General features: G+C 35.1%; 2 protein-coding genes across 2 annotated transcripts; both read right to left on the minus strand.

The window, feature by feature from the left end:
* Positions 1–1,577: 1,577 nt before the first annotated feature.
* On the minus strand, positions 1,578–3,299 carry LOC120081839 (extracellular ribonuclease LE-like). Its single transcript, XM_039037012.1, has 4 exons — positions 3,126–3,299; positions 2,874–3,029; positions 2,146–2,344; positions 1,578–2,055 (listed from the first exon to the last, which is right to left on the minus strand). Exons 1-4 carry the CDS (start codon positions 3,228–3,230, stop codon positions 1,832–1,834), a joined length of 684 nt encoding a protein of 227 aa, XP_038892940.1. The 5' UTR covers positions 3,231–3,299; the 3' UTR covers positions 1,578–1,831.
* Positions 3,300–12,023: 8,724 nt separating this feature from the next.
* LOC120081109 lies at positions 12,024–13,176 on the minus strand. Its single transcript, XM_039035782.1, has 4 exons — positions 12,988–13,176; positions 12,739–12,940; positions 12,551–12,640; positions 12,024–12,466 (listed from the first exon to the last, which is right to left on the minus strand). The coding sequence occupies exons 1-4, from the start codon at positions 13,174–13,176 to the stop codon at positions 12,024–12,026; spliced, it is 924 nt and encodes a 307-aa protein (XP_038891710.1).
* Positions 13,177–15,110: the final 1,934 nt, after the last annotated feature.

The raw sequence follows: 15,110 nt of genomic DNA on the forward strand, positions 1-15,110 counted from the left end.
GAGATTAATTTTTTTTAAAAAAAAAACGTACAATTAGCGTAAAATTTTTAGATCTGTTTGAGAAAATATTTTATAAAAAAAATTGGTAGATAGAAATTAATATGCCCTATTAGGTTCTATACATACTTAGTAATCTAACCATACATACTTATTTTATTATTTTTTTTGTTTGTACATTTTAATTGACCAAATTATTAAATTATAAATTTGGTCCATTTCTTTGTTCTCTTTACATTTACAAATTTTTAAATAAGTTTAGCTTTCAAGTTATGTCTATCTAGTTATTGTACTTTTTTTTCTTGAAAAAATAATTAATTAATTGAACTCAACTTTCCGTTTTATATATGTTAGAGTTAGATATTTTTGTGGTTAACTTTGACAACTCCGTCGTTATATGGTATGCTAACTATATTTTTAAGTATTACAAGCTCACCCTTCTTTTTCCTTTCGAATTCAACTATGAATAGAAATAAAATTCGTAAATATTTGGTCAAAGTTATAATGTTTTAGTTAGTTAATTATATTTATATTTAACTCTTTTTTTCTGATATGGTATCACAGATTCTACATATTTAAATGGATTAGATACCCTAGCGTTAAAACAGAAAAAGAAAAAAAAGAGGAAAAAAATTTAAAAATCAAGGGTCACTCGAACTCAAAAAAAAAAAAAAAAAAAAAAAAAAAAAAAAGATCTATGATTCATGAAATGCACAAAACTAAATTTAGAATTTTCACCAAATTTCTTTTGTAGATTTCCTATCTGGAAATCCTTCTCTCGTACATAATGGCATATTTTACTCGTTATTTTAACTTTAAATAAATAATTGAATATCTCAATTTCAACTTAGAAAAAAAAAAAAAAAAGAAGAAGAAAAAAGGAAAAAGAAAAAAAAGGAAGAATTGAGTATCTTGATTGAAATGTTAATGTAGTTACCTTCTTGAGGTATGTTTATAGTTAAGGGTGAGTATGATAGATTGAAAAATGGAACCAACCAATCGAATCGAAGTCGGTCAATTGGTGTCGATTTGGAAAAATTCTAAATCAACAAATTTTAAAAAGAAAATAAAAAATAAAATCGATCAAAGCGACCAACTATTAGTCTTTGACAGTCGAAGTCGATTTGAACATTTACTAAACTGATCATAGTCGGTTCGGTGGCGGTTTGGTCGAAAGTCGATCCGAACGGATTGATATTTACCCCTAAATTAAAAATTAAGTTCATATATAAACGCCATTTTCACCTTTAAATTTCTTTATTTCGTTATCTATTTTAAAATACCAATGTTTTAAACTAAGTCAAATTTTAAAAACTAAAAAATCATTGTTTTTGTTTTTGAAATTTAGTTAAATACAACTCTGTGAATTAAATGAAAATATAATAAAAAATTGAAAGGAAATAAAATTAATTTCCAAAAATCAAAAAACAAATTACTACCAAATGATAACTTATTTTTTTTTTTGTTTTTTTGTTTTTTTTTTTTTTGGAAGACACCATCCATTCATATGAAAGACGACAATCAAGGATGGAATCATTGGGAGACACCACCACAGTAGTTGAAAAGTATAACAGTAGACATATTATGGAGTCACAGTCCACTCAATAATTTGATAAAAGTGTTTACATTTGACAACTTTATCGAATTAATGGGCTGACCAGCTAGTTTTACACCCGATTTTCGACTCTTCCACGAAAACTAAAAGAAAACATGGTTGAAAAATCGAACGGGGAAACCATTTTTAATAACAACATGAACAAATGTGGTCAAAATCACAAAGAAAACAGAAATGTAAAGCAACTAGAGAGAACACAAACAAAAGAGGATCAAATCCCTAAAATTCGGGGAACTCAACAGAAGAAGCACAATTTTCATCAGGGAAGATTGGGCAGTCAATGAAGTTGGAGGCAGACGAATCAACACACAAGTAAATCTCATACAACTGACTGTTGCCTGATTCATCCACATTGCAAGTTATTCCAGGGCTCAGCTTAATTCCTTGTTCTATGGCACTCTTAATCTTATTCAAACTGTAGTAACTTCCATCTGGGTTTATTCCTATGAAAAAGACACAACCCCATTATTCAATTTTACAACTTTTACTCGATTTTTATGATGGGCTTAACTTTGAACATGATTTTGGATTACCTGCTGTTCGAAGAGCTTGGAGGATGTTGGCTTGGTTTTTAAGGTTGAGAGTGGTTTCAAAATATCCATGTTGGTCTAAAACAGATTCTGCACAAGTTCCATGTTTGTTCCACTCATGTGCCCAAAATTTTGTGCTGTCGCTGCTTGGACAGGCAAGTGATGGCCAATTCTTCTGCATGCTGCCCATCAAATCTGATATCTGTATCACAAAAAATTAGCATCGTTTCATGATCATTTAACTCACGACAATATTTTTAAAATTCTTTTGTAAATTAACTATTTTTTTCAACAAAGTTGGCTAAGAATATGAATTTGAATATGTGAGAAAACAAACTTTTCGAAAAAATAAATAATTATCAAACAAGAACTAAATTATAAAATTGTATCTTTAAAAAAATTTCTATAAGTGATTATGGATAGAGACAATAAAATCAATTAATACTTCTACATATCATAATATATAATGTTTGTGTATCATATTCTAATAAAAAAAATTAAAAATATTTTTAAAAATTATGTTTATTTACACCTAACAAATTGTGACTTCTGACCTCTTAAAATTATCCAAAATGTCTAATATCAATAGAAATGTTTTACCTCACGTTGCAAACAATTATTTATACTAATGGGGTAGCAAATGAATACTATACCAAAAATTTAACAATTGATTTTCACAGCCAAAGAAAATGAAGAGAAGCAAGAAGCAAGTGGGAGATAACTTTAAATACCTTGGTTCGATCGAAGGGGTTGGATGAGTCACAATTAGAAGGGTAAGTGCCATCGTTATAATTAGGCCAAAGCCCATGAATTTTGAAGTCAGCACTTGGTTTTCCACTCTGTGGATGGCAGCAACTTCTTCCAGTGTCACAGTAAGAACCAGGCCACTACAATAATACACAAGAAACACAAAGCGAGTAAAAATTTAATCTTTAATCAGATTACAACATTATTTGGTATAATCTAGTCTGTTCAATACTTACACTTTGAACAAAGTAGAAGAAGTCGAAATCTTGGGCAAAACAGAGGAGTGAAAAGCATTGGAAAATGACAAGGTTGATGAGAACAAAGCGAGTGAAGAAACCCATGGCTGGTCGCTAGGGAAATTTCATTGGTTGGTTCATTTTATAGAGACGTAAATGGAAGGAAGAGGCAAATATGATGTGTCTTTTGGAATATCCGCTGGATACAAACTTATTGCCATTTTTTGGGCTACATTTAAAGTTGTAACGTTCATATTATGATTTTCTTATTTTTCTCCACGTCGGTCAAAATTTTCTTTTGTTTTATTATAGTTGTGTGTGGATTTAAATTTAAAATATTGTCTTTGGATTTTTCTCTTTGTATTGACCTTCTCTTGCAATGGAAGTCAAAAGGTTCACACCAAAACATAATTTTTTTCAATAAAAACTTATTGAAAGAAAATACATTTGGATTCACACTGTTCATTGATTATTAATAAATCTCGGGTGAAGTTTGCACAGAAATTTTTTTGTATAATTTGCTTTAAAAAAATTCATATAAAATAAGAACAAAATAAAGTAATAAAACATGGGGTGAGAAAGGCTTGAACTCTCGACCTCAGAATAAATTAAACTATGAGACCTACGTGTTAGCCAACTGCACCACCACCCCTTATGCTTTACCATTATAATTTTGTATTGATCTACTTGATCCATTTATGAGCTAGTAGAGGGACTTAATAGACCTACATATCATAAGCTTCACAAGAGAAGATTAATCTGCTAAACTATTTTAATCAAATTAACCAACATTCGTTAACTATCGGGTCACTCCACTAAAGCCCACTAGCTGCACTCTTCTCACTGTAGATATATTTCTATCCATTTGATTTAATCATGATCAGTAAGTCAATCCTTCACAAGTTATTCGTATTTACAACTAGATCAAAATTATCGTTTTACCCCCGTAATACATCTTGCTCCTTAAGTCTCCACTGATGTACTAATGAACATTTGGTTTATGATCCGACCAATAAACCGAGTCCCTCTCAGTCATAGAGAGGGTGGGGCCCCTTGTTCAGGCTAGGAGTCAGTACTTAAGGGAACATCCTATCTGCTAACCCTGAAATCGAGTAAAAGTGAATTCCATCTTGTAGGATTATATCCCCAGCTATTTAATATGTCTTACCCCTAAAATAAGTAGCTTATTGAGAGGCAATGTTAAGCCATTCCCACCCATGTAGATTAAAGAACAATCCCGAATAAATAAGAGCTCATAGTTAGCTCAGGATTAAGATCGAGTTACCTTAAGTCATTAGATTGAAATAGTCAGTTTTAACAGTAAACTGCTAGAGTTGACATTCAACATGATGAAGAGATTTGTATCTTAAACACTCTAATTACGTTAATTTTAGAGAATTAGTAAGCATGTTCAAAAAAAAAAAAAAAAAGGAATAAGGTTTGTAGAATACAACCTTTGATGAATCCTCCAATCAATGCAATCTACCCATAAATTCTTATCTACAACTTATTGTAGAACACCACAAGGAACTTTTCTACTATTCCCAGACTTTGGATTGGATTGTGGGATCCAAAATGAGGGAGATTTGGGTGGAAACTAAGAGTTAGAGTGAATGAAATTTTTCCAGAAAATTTCACAAATGAAATTCAAATTGTATGAACAAAATTCATTCAAATTAACTTGTATTCAAGTAACTTGAACATGCAAAAAGACTTTAGTGTGGCATTGGCACTTAAAATTCTACTCAATTAGGATTAGGTATTTGAGTTAGAATTTAATTTTAAATGAAATTTCATATTATTTTCATAAAATGAAATTTAATCTAATTTAATTTAGTTATAATTTAATCAAATTAAGTTATATATTTTTAATTTCATAAATTTAAAATTTTTAAATAAATAAATAAAGTTTAATTAATTAAATTATTAAAACACCTAATTCAAAAAATGAATCCCAATTCATGTTATTAATATTTAAATCTAATTTAAATATTTTCAAGTCTCTAAAAGCTATTATGTTTAATTCGATAATTAAAAATTAATTATATCAAATATAATAATCCAAACCCTAAATTAAATTTGAACGTTTCAAATCCTCTCAACATGTTATTCTATGGTTTGATCCTTTTACGAGCTAGTAGAATGACCTAACGGACCTACAGATCATGAGCTCCAACGATTTGAGGTTAATTGGTTAAACTCTTTAAACCGAATTAATCAATGTTCGTTAACTACCAAGACACTCCACTATGCTAAGTAGTTGCACTCTCCTCATTGTAGATATATTTCTATCCACCTGATTTAACCATAATCAGTAAGTCAATCCTTCATAGGTTGTTTGTATTTACAACTAGGTCAAAATTACCATTTTACCCATGTAATACATCTTGCTCCTTAAGTCTCCATTGATCCTTTAATGAACAATTGGTTTATGGTCCTACGTTTAAACCAAGTCTCTCTTAGCCATAAAGAGGGTGGACCTCTTTTTGTTCAAAACCAAGAGTCAGTACTTAAGGAAACAACTTATCTGCTAATCCTAACACAGATAGGAGTGAATTTCGTCTTGCAGGACCATGTCTCGATCAATCTATCTAATCTTACCCCTAAAATAGGAGGCTTATTAAACGACGATGTTGAGCCACTCTCACCCATGCAGATTAAAGGATAATCTCGAATAAACAGGAGTTCACAATTAGCTCAAGATTTAGATCAAGTTACCTTAGGCCATCGAATTGAAATAGTCAGTTTTAACAGTAAACGGTCGTTATAAAGAAAAGTGACTATTTTGTGGTTCTATCTTATGCAAACATCTTTTGCATAGGATCCCATTTATGTCTGCACATGAACGACTTTGGGATCACACTGTTTGTATCAATATACAAAGCGGACCACATCCATAGTGTCCCCAAGATAAAATACCCAACCCTATGCATATACTTATAGGCCGTTTTTGTTATATACTTAAACTTGATCCTTTTTATGTCTCTACATAACATTTAAGTATTCATGTTATAGCCGTGGATTTGTTAGTTTATTGGATTTAGGAATTTATAAATGCAATTTATATGTTCCATAACAACTTTAATGAAATAATCTCAATAATATCTTTATTAAAAAATAGAAATATGTTTAAAGTTTACAAATTATGAGTTTTAGGACATATAACCTAACAAACTCCCATTTGGACTCAAACTCAAGTGGGTTTAAATATATACAATGTTGAGAATAAAAGAAAAAATACAATAAACTAGGACATCTATATACCTACGAATTCTTCCACTTGCCCTAAATTTATGAATCTCATAGTCCTAATCCAACTAGGTGACCCTCGAACACTTTAGCCATGAGGGCTTCATAAACAGATCAGCTAAATTGTCTTTTGAGGCTATTTGCATGACGATCACGTCTCATCAGTGTATTATCTCTCAAATGAGATAGTACTTGTGCTTGATGTGTTTTCTGCACTTATGGCTTCTTGGTTCTTTTGAGTTTGCAACTGCTCCACTATTATTACATTAGAGGGTGGTTGACAGATGCATACTTGGAACCACTTCCAAATTGATCGAGAACTTTCTAAGCCTAACTGCTTCTTTGACTGCTTCACATGCAGCTACATATTCTACTTCCATGGCAGAGTTAGCAATACAACTTTACTTAATACTCTTCCATACTATAGCTCCTCCATTCAGAGTGAATAATGATCCTGAAGTAGATTTCCTAGAATCCACATCAATCTGAAAATTAGAATCAGTGTATCTAGTAAGAATCAAATTCTTAGAGCCTTACACGAGTATATAGTCCCTCATTCTCCAAAGAAGTGCCCTCATAGGCAGGATTCAGGTCATGTTACCTATGGCCATCCTGGTGAAATGTAAGTCTCTATTATGAACGACGTTATATAATAAGAGTAAATATTTCGTGGTTCGGTCTTATACAAACTCCTTTGTATAGAATATCCACACTCACATGTCTCCACATGAATGATCAGGGTCAGATCATTTGTAGCACTTTACAACAATTATAACATCTATAAAGTGGACCATACTCATAATATTACCAGGATAAGGTATCCAGCCTTATCCATCTACTACAGATCATTTAGGTTATCACATAAACATGATCCACTCGTATGTCTCTTCATACATGTTTAAACTATAAGATAACCCTAGATGTTAGTTTATTGGTTTGCGGTTAATGCAACTAAGTTTGAAATAAAACATCAAATATTTTGTTACATAAATAAAATATTTGTACATTACAATTACAAACTATAGAATCAGATGAGGTTTAGGGCATCAACCCTAACACCAAGTTCTTTGAAATTCTAGAGAATAGCAAGGTAGCTTTGTTGGCGTGTTCTTCTTCTTGGAGAAGTTCGAGATCGTTGATAACGGTGGAAGAGGAAGGCGAAAGGAATCAATAAAGGTGAGTTTTGATTTTTTCCATTCTTCCTCTTTTCTAGCATGCTTATATTTTTGTAGGAAAGTTTATCCTACAAATGGATGTTTTATTTTACCCTTTTTGTTTCCATAAGAAACGAATATCTAAATGCAAGGCATTCACACGCTTCCATGGGAACTCGGTTCCTTCAAATACATCTTGCTCCCCAAGTTTTCACTAATCCACTAATGAACCATTGGTTTATGAACCTGCCAATAAACCGAGCCCTTCTCAATTATTCAGAGAGTGGGGCCCTTTGTTCAAGGATAGGAGTCAGTACTTAAGGGCACAACCTATCTGCTAACCCTGAAACCAGGTAGGAGTGAAATTCATCTTGCAGGACTATGTCTCCAGCTATCTATCTAGTCTTAACCCTAAAATGGAAGGCTTATTGAGCAACGATGTTGAGCCACTCTCACTCATGAAGATTAAAGGATAATCCCAAATAAATAGGAGTTCATAGTTAGCTCAAGATTGAGATCGAGTTACCTTAGGTCATCAGATTGAAATAGTCAGTTTTAACAGTAAACGACGTTATAAAGAAAAGTGACTATTTCACGGTCCAGTCTTATGCAAACATATTTTGCATAGGATGTCTCCACTCGCATGACTCTACATGAATGATTTCGGGATCACATCGTTTGTATCAAATACAAAACCAGTCACATTCGTAGTATCCCCAAGATAAGGTACCCAACTCTATCCTTATACTTATAGACCGTTTTGGCTATATACTCAAACCTGATATTCTTTTATGTCTTCACATAAAGTTCAAGTATTCATGTTATAGCCAGGGGTTCATTAGTTTATTGGATTTAGGCTTTACAAGTGCAATTTACACATTCAATAACAATTTTATTGAATAAACCTCAAAAACATCTTTATTGCAAATAGAATATATTTCATCTTTACAAATTGCGAGTTTTAGGACATACAATTCAATAATAATAGAAGTCTATAAATGGCTATATAAATGTCTAAACTAGTAAAAATTTATCGACAGTTATCACTAGTAGACTTCTATCAATTGTAAACTTTTATATTAAATATGGAAAAATGTGAAAGTAATGGTGTCTTTCTTGTATTTAATTGCAATTAAGATTAGACTATCATCAATGGACTTTTTTTTTAGTTACCATATGTAATCAAGTGATAACTACCATGATACTTTATTTTCTGCGAAATTGTCAGAAATAATCTTTAAATGTTTCCCTCTTCTAAAACTAACATCATGCAAGAAAATTCATGGAAATAGTATTTCTTTATCCGGGCGAGATTGACCATCAAGGTTTGAATAAAAAATTAACATTTTGTTCATCTTACCGATTGTTTTGGACTTTCTCGATGAAATATCCTACAGGATTACATTGAGATTCTACTAATTTTTCCAAATATTATGTAATATGTCCAAATCTTCTACTAAATATCTTTTCAAAATTACTCCAAATTCAATTAGTTTTACCAAATCTCATATCAAATCTTACATAATTTTTCATATATTTTTCCTAATTTCTATTTCTACAATTATCCAATTTTTCAAATTTAAAAATGGATTTACTAATTATCCAAATGAATTTTTCGGAGGCATCTCGGTTGATTGTGTTGGGTAAAACCTCTCATTTCTACCGCAAGAATAAGCAAAAAAATAATAAAGAAATCAAAAGAAAACAATAAAACTAAAAATACAAGAATTTATGTGGAAAACTCCCAACTTGGAGAAAAAACACGGCCCACCAGAAAGAAATTAAAATTTTGATACAATTACATAGAACAATTGTAACAACCCCACTTCCTAGGACTACTAAAAAGGGAATCGCTACTGCATGCATGCATAAATATTCTCATTGAAGAAAATAAAGTAAACTAAAGAAAATAATCATAACCATAAACTGCATTGAGTATATATAAAAAAAATGTTCTAACATATCTCAAAATCTTAAATTGTTCAACACGGGCATTCTTTTTAACAAGAAACAATTTATTAAAAAATGAATAAATAAATATATAAATTAATGAATTAAATTATGATAAATACATGAATGGATAAAAACAAAACATGCGAAAATATAAACAATCAAATGCGGAAGCGAATTTTGGTTCCTTTGGCACTATCACAGATTCCTCTTGTCAGTCGTCCGAGTGTCCTTGCCCTTACCTGAAAAAAAAATAAGGATAAAGGTTGAGTATAAAATACTCAGTAAGTGATCCCATTACCGGGATCAGACTATGCATCCATGAGCAAATAAAAAAAAAAAATAGCCCGTGGCTCATGTAGTTACAGGTTTTTTATGACGAAAGGAAAACCAAAAGACGTACTATCTTGCCTTGAAACGCATGTCTAGCGGCCCGTAGGCACACTGTCAAACATGATAATAACATGAATGTGAACCCGTCGACCCAGCATGTCTAACGACCTGTAGGCACACCGTCAAACATAATAATAACATGAACGTTAACCTGTCGGTTCACGCATGTCTAGCGGCCTGTAGGCACACCGTCAAAACATGAAACATGAAAATAAAAGTAACATGAACGTAAACCTGTCGGCTCACGCATGTCTAACGGACCGTAAGCACACCGTCAAACATAGTAATAACACGCGTCAAGGAAAGACAATAAACCGCTCTACTGGTCTATTCATGCATCACATACATAATATCAGTATTGATCATAATTTTAACATGCTCATAATACTTGCAACTACCATGCAACTAGCAAAACATAATATCAAACAAAATCATGCTCCAGAGTCAACCAAGTAACTTGATAGGTCTAATCTAAATCGCTTGGCATGAAGGCACCAGTAATAGTATCACTTACCTCAACTTGGTCACAAAAGTCCATGCAAATAATTCCTTAAAACCTTTGGAAAACTTGAATCAACCCAAAGTTGTTGGCTTGATCCAAGACAAATTCCAAAACTTGATTCAAGTAGCCAATCTGATCAAGAATTAATGCAAAATCAATAACTTATTTTTTTTCCACTATTACTCTCAATCCAAAAGAATAACCAACCAGTTTACACAAAACTTACCAAAACTGAAAACTCTTCGATGAAAAGAATGGTCCTTTCTTTGTTAGCAACGCCTCGAAATCCAAATCCCGAAAGTCAACAAATGGGTAACACTAAAATCGTTTCCAACACCAAGAGGCACTTTAAAAAGACTCAACACCAAACCTTGCCCAAAACAATCATAACTTACCCAATCTCAAAAAAGGCAGTGGCGGCGAACGGTGGCAGAAGCAAAATTAGACGGTGGGGCTGATGTCGGCGAGGCGAGCAGCGGTCGACTGGCACAGCGACGAGACAGTGGTTACTTGCTGCGGCGACGGAACGGCGAGGCTCGGTGGCGCTGCTTGTGGCATCGACGGAACGGCACGGTTAGCAGCGCTGCTCCGGGCGTCGACGAAACGACGAGGTGAGGCTCTTTACCGATGGCGCTGGCGGAGGTCCCAGTGAGGTGAGGTTGCTTACGGCGGCTAAGGCTTAGAAGGAAAAAAAAAAAAAAGAATGAGAGAAAAGGGGGTTGCTTGCATGTGGAAAGAGAGAGAAAAAGAAAATTTACTTTTTTTCTTTTTCTTTTTCCTTTTCTCTTTTCTTTAACCTTTCCACAAATATATATATAACCAAATTAAACTTTTCCTTTTCCCTTAAAAAAACAAATTCCTTAATTATCTCCCAAAATATATATATACTTATATATATTTTTTCCTTTTCCTAAAAAAAAGAATCTAATATACACATTTAATCATCTCCATAGATAACCAAATCTCCCAAAATACAAGTCAAAATAAAACTCAATTAAATCATATTTTAGCTTAAAAAAAAACATAAATCTCATATAATTTATCCAAGTAGCCAACAATAATAATAAAAAAAAACTTAATTACAAAAAAAAAAAAACCAGGATGTTACATTCTACCCCCCTTAAGAAACTTTCGTCCTCGAAAATTCTAATCCTGAAAAAGCTCGGGATAATGCATCCTCATGTCGTCCTTGTGCTCCCACGTTGCTTCCTCGAACTGGTGATTTCGCCAAAGAACCTTCACCAAAGCTATCTTTTTGTTACGCAAAACTTTCACTTCCCTGGCCAGGATTCGAATGGGCTCTTCTTCGTAGCTCAGGTTCTCATTTAAATGCAAAGGCTCATAATCCACAACATGAGATGAGTCTGCTACGTACTTCCTCAACATGGAAACATGAAAAACATTGTGAACTGCAGAAAGAGATGGGGGCAAGGCCAGTCGGTATGCTACAGGGCCAACCCGCTCCAAGATCTTAAATGGCCCGATGAAACGAGGGTTCAACTTACCCCTTTTGCCAAACCTCAACACTCCCTTCATAGGTGCCACTTTCAGAAACACCTTTCCACCTACCTCCAACTCCAGGTCCGTATGCCTAACGTCAGCATAACTCTTCTGCCTGCTTTGAGCCGTCAACATTCGGGCCCTAATCTTCTATATTGCTTCGTTCGTGGTTTGTACTAACTCAGGTCCTAGTAATTTTCGCTCACCAACCTCATCCCAGCATACGGGTGACCTACAACTCTTCCCATAAAGGGCCACAAACGGTGACATACCAATGGTTATCTGATAACTATTATTATAGGAAAACTCTATCAAATGCAGGTGAGAGTCCCAACTCCCTGCAAACTCTAGTGCACAAGCACGTAACATATCCTCCAGGGTCTGGTTCAAATGCTCAGTTTGACCGTCAGTTTTTGGGTGAAAAGTCGTATTGAAATCCAAACGTGTACCCAATGCTACCTGAAGGCTCTTCCAAAAGCTGGAGGTAAATCGAGGGTCCCTATCAGACACAATGGACACTGGTACCCCATGCAATCTTACCACTTCTTTCATATACAACTGGGCCCACCTACTTACTGGATATGTTAACTTCCCTGGAATAAAATGTGCCAGCTTGTAAGTCTATCCACTATAACCCAAATTACTGTAAAACCCTTCACTGTTCGCGGAAAACCTACAATGAAGTCCATCGAGACATGTTCCCACTTCCATTCTGGTATGCTCAAAGGTTGCAACAAATCTGTTGGCTTTTGTCTTGGGGCCTTTACCTGCTGACACACCAAGCACTTACTGACAAACTCTGCTATCTCCACTTTCATGTTATTCCACTAGTAGCAACGTTTTAGGTCCTGGTACATTTTGGTACTGCCAGGATGTATTGAAAATGGGGAGTTATGAGCTTCCCATAACAGATCATTCTGGAGGTCACTATCTGCCGGAACACATAAACGTCTTCGAAAAGTAAGACCATTATCTGCTGACAAGAAGAACTCACCACCCTGTCTCGTCTTCACGTGCTGCGCTACTTCAACTAAGTAAGGATCACTGCGTTGAGCAATAATGACCCTCTGCTTAAACTTGGTTGTACTGACAATTGTGTTAACTTCGCAGATACTTCCCCTACCACCACTGCTATCTCAGCCCACTCAAGGTCCTTACATAAACGACTCTGTTTGGTGATAAGGGCTGCTGAATGGGCTACCTTCCTACTTAGAGCATCCGCCACTACATTTGCCCTTCCTGGGTGGTACAGAATCTCGCAATCATAATCCTTCACTAGCTCCAACCATCTACATTGCCTCATGTTTAACTCCTTCTGAGTGAAGAAGGAGTTTGATTTTCATTGCAAGAGAAGGGGCAGCTTGTTAGATAGATGTCTGTACTAGAGGCATGTTCAGGTCTTGGGAACTAGTCTTGAGGCCCGTGATCAGAGGATTCTGGGTAGCCTGCAGCATCAAGCAAGGTCGTGTTTACTCTTACCACTCGAGAAGAGTCGAGAGGTCGAGAAACAGGCACTGTTATCGATCATGGTAACCTCCCAATCTTGAAGCATCTGCGCTAGAATTGTTGGAATCGGGTTCGTCATTCCATTTAATATCATCGCTGTTTAGTTAAAGCATGCCATGTTAGAACTAGAGCTTTTACACTTGTCGTTGTCGGTTTCCACTCCGTCTGGAGAAATTATGTTATGCAAAGGAGAAGAATAAAAGCATGTCAATTGAAGTGCGAGTCATACCTGGATGTGACTTTTAGTAGGTCTTGGACATGCGGGATTTGATGTGATTTTGGGGCATCGGATTGGCTAGCTGCTAACCATGCCAGTTATGACTGCTCTCGCAAGGAGGTATCTTTAACCCTCCCACGGGAACCAGCTTTAAAATTTAAAGGGGCGGGACCGTGAATTTCTGCCTGAAAGCCCAGAGGTTGCTTAACCAAGGTACCTGGAAGTATCTTAGCTAGTGTCGTCACACTAGAGAGCCCTAAGTCTCCTTGACTCAGAGCCATTTAGTACGTGACTACCCGGATGTCTTTCCAGAAGAAACTCTAGGTCTGCGCCTGCATTGGTGGAGATAGACTTTTGCTAATCGAGTTGGAGCCAGGCACAACTCCTATCTCGAAAAGCTCCGTATAGAACTGGCCTAGCAGAACTTGAAGGAACTCCAAAATTTTAGTTGCAAAGAGTTGTTGGTATAGGGTTCAAATACGCCTAGTGTGTCCCCTTGGGGTGCGCCGGTGCTGTTGTAAAGAAAGTGAGTCATTATGGCTCTACATTGACTACAGGGAACTAAACAAGGTGACTAATAGAAAAACAATAGTATCTGCTTCCCAGGATTAATGATTTGTTTGACTAGTTGAGGGAGCTATAGTTTTTCTAAAAGATTGAATCTTGCGGTCGAGGTATATCAAGTTGGGATAGAAAGACATGATATCCCAAGACAACTTTATTGTTCGAGGTATGGACATTATGAGATTCGTCATGATGTCATTGGGGTCGAATGACAGTCTCTTTAGTATATCATGGAGACACTGATGAACCAGGGTGTTTAAGGAATTTCTTGACACTTTCGTGATAAGCTCATAGATGACATTTTGGTTTACTCCAAACAGAGGCGGAAGCACGAGGAACATTTACGAAAGGTTCTTAGAGGACCTTTGAAAGGCGCACAGTTATATGCCTAATTTCCAAGTTGATGTTCTGAGTTAAAGCAAGATGTCCTTTCTAGGGCATGTGGTGTCCAAGGAAGGTGTATCTATTGATTCTGGCAAAGGTCGAAGGGCAAGTCACGAGTTGATCTCGTCCTACCATAGTTGGAGAGGTACGTATTTTCTCTGGGTTGGCGGGCTATTATCGTCGTTTTGTGAAGGACTTTTCCCGTATAGCCACCCCTCTGACCCGGTTGACCAGAAAAGGAGTTCTTTTTATTTGGAGTAAGCTTGTGAGGATAGTCAAAGATCTCAACAAAGTTGGTTACGGCCCCAATTCCTACCGTATCAGATGGAATAGGTGGTTTTGTTATTTACAGTGACACCTTCAAGAGAGGTTTGGGGTGCGTGTTGATGCAGCAAGGTAAGGTATGTGCTTATGCCTCCGCCAGTTAAGAACCATGAACTGATTATACCACACAGATAGAGTTGGCAGCTGTTGTTTTTGCTTTAAAAATCTGGAGGCACTACTTGTATGGCGAGAAGATACATTTTTCACTGACCATAAAGAGTTAAAAATAAAAGCTAATTTTA

This window comes from Benincasa hispida, chromosome 7 (genome assembly GCF_009727055.1).
Source record: "Benincasa hispida cultivar B227 chromosome 7, ASM972705v1, whole genome shotgun sequence".
Classification (NCBI taxonomy): domain Eukaryota; kingdom Viridiplantae; phylum Streptophyta; class Magnoliopsida; order Cucurbitales; family Cucurbitaceae; genus Benincasa; species Benincasa hispida.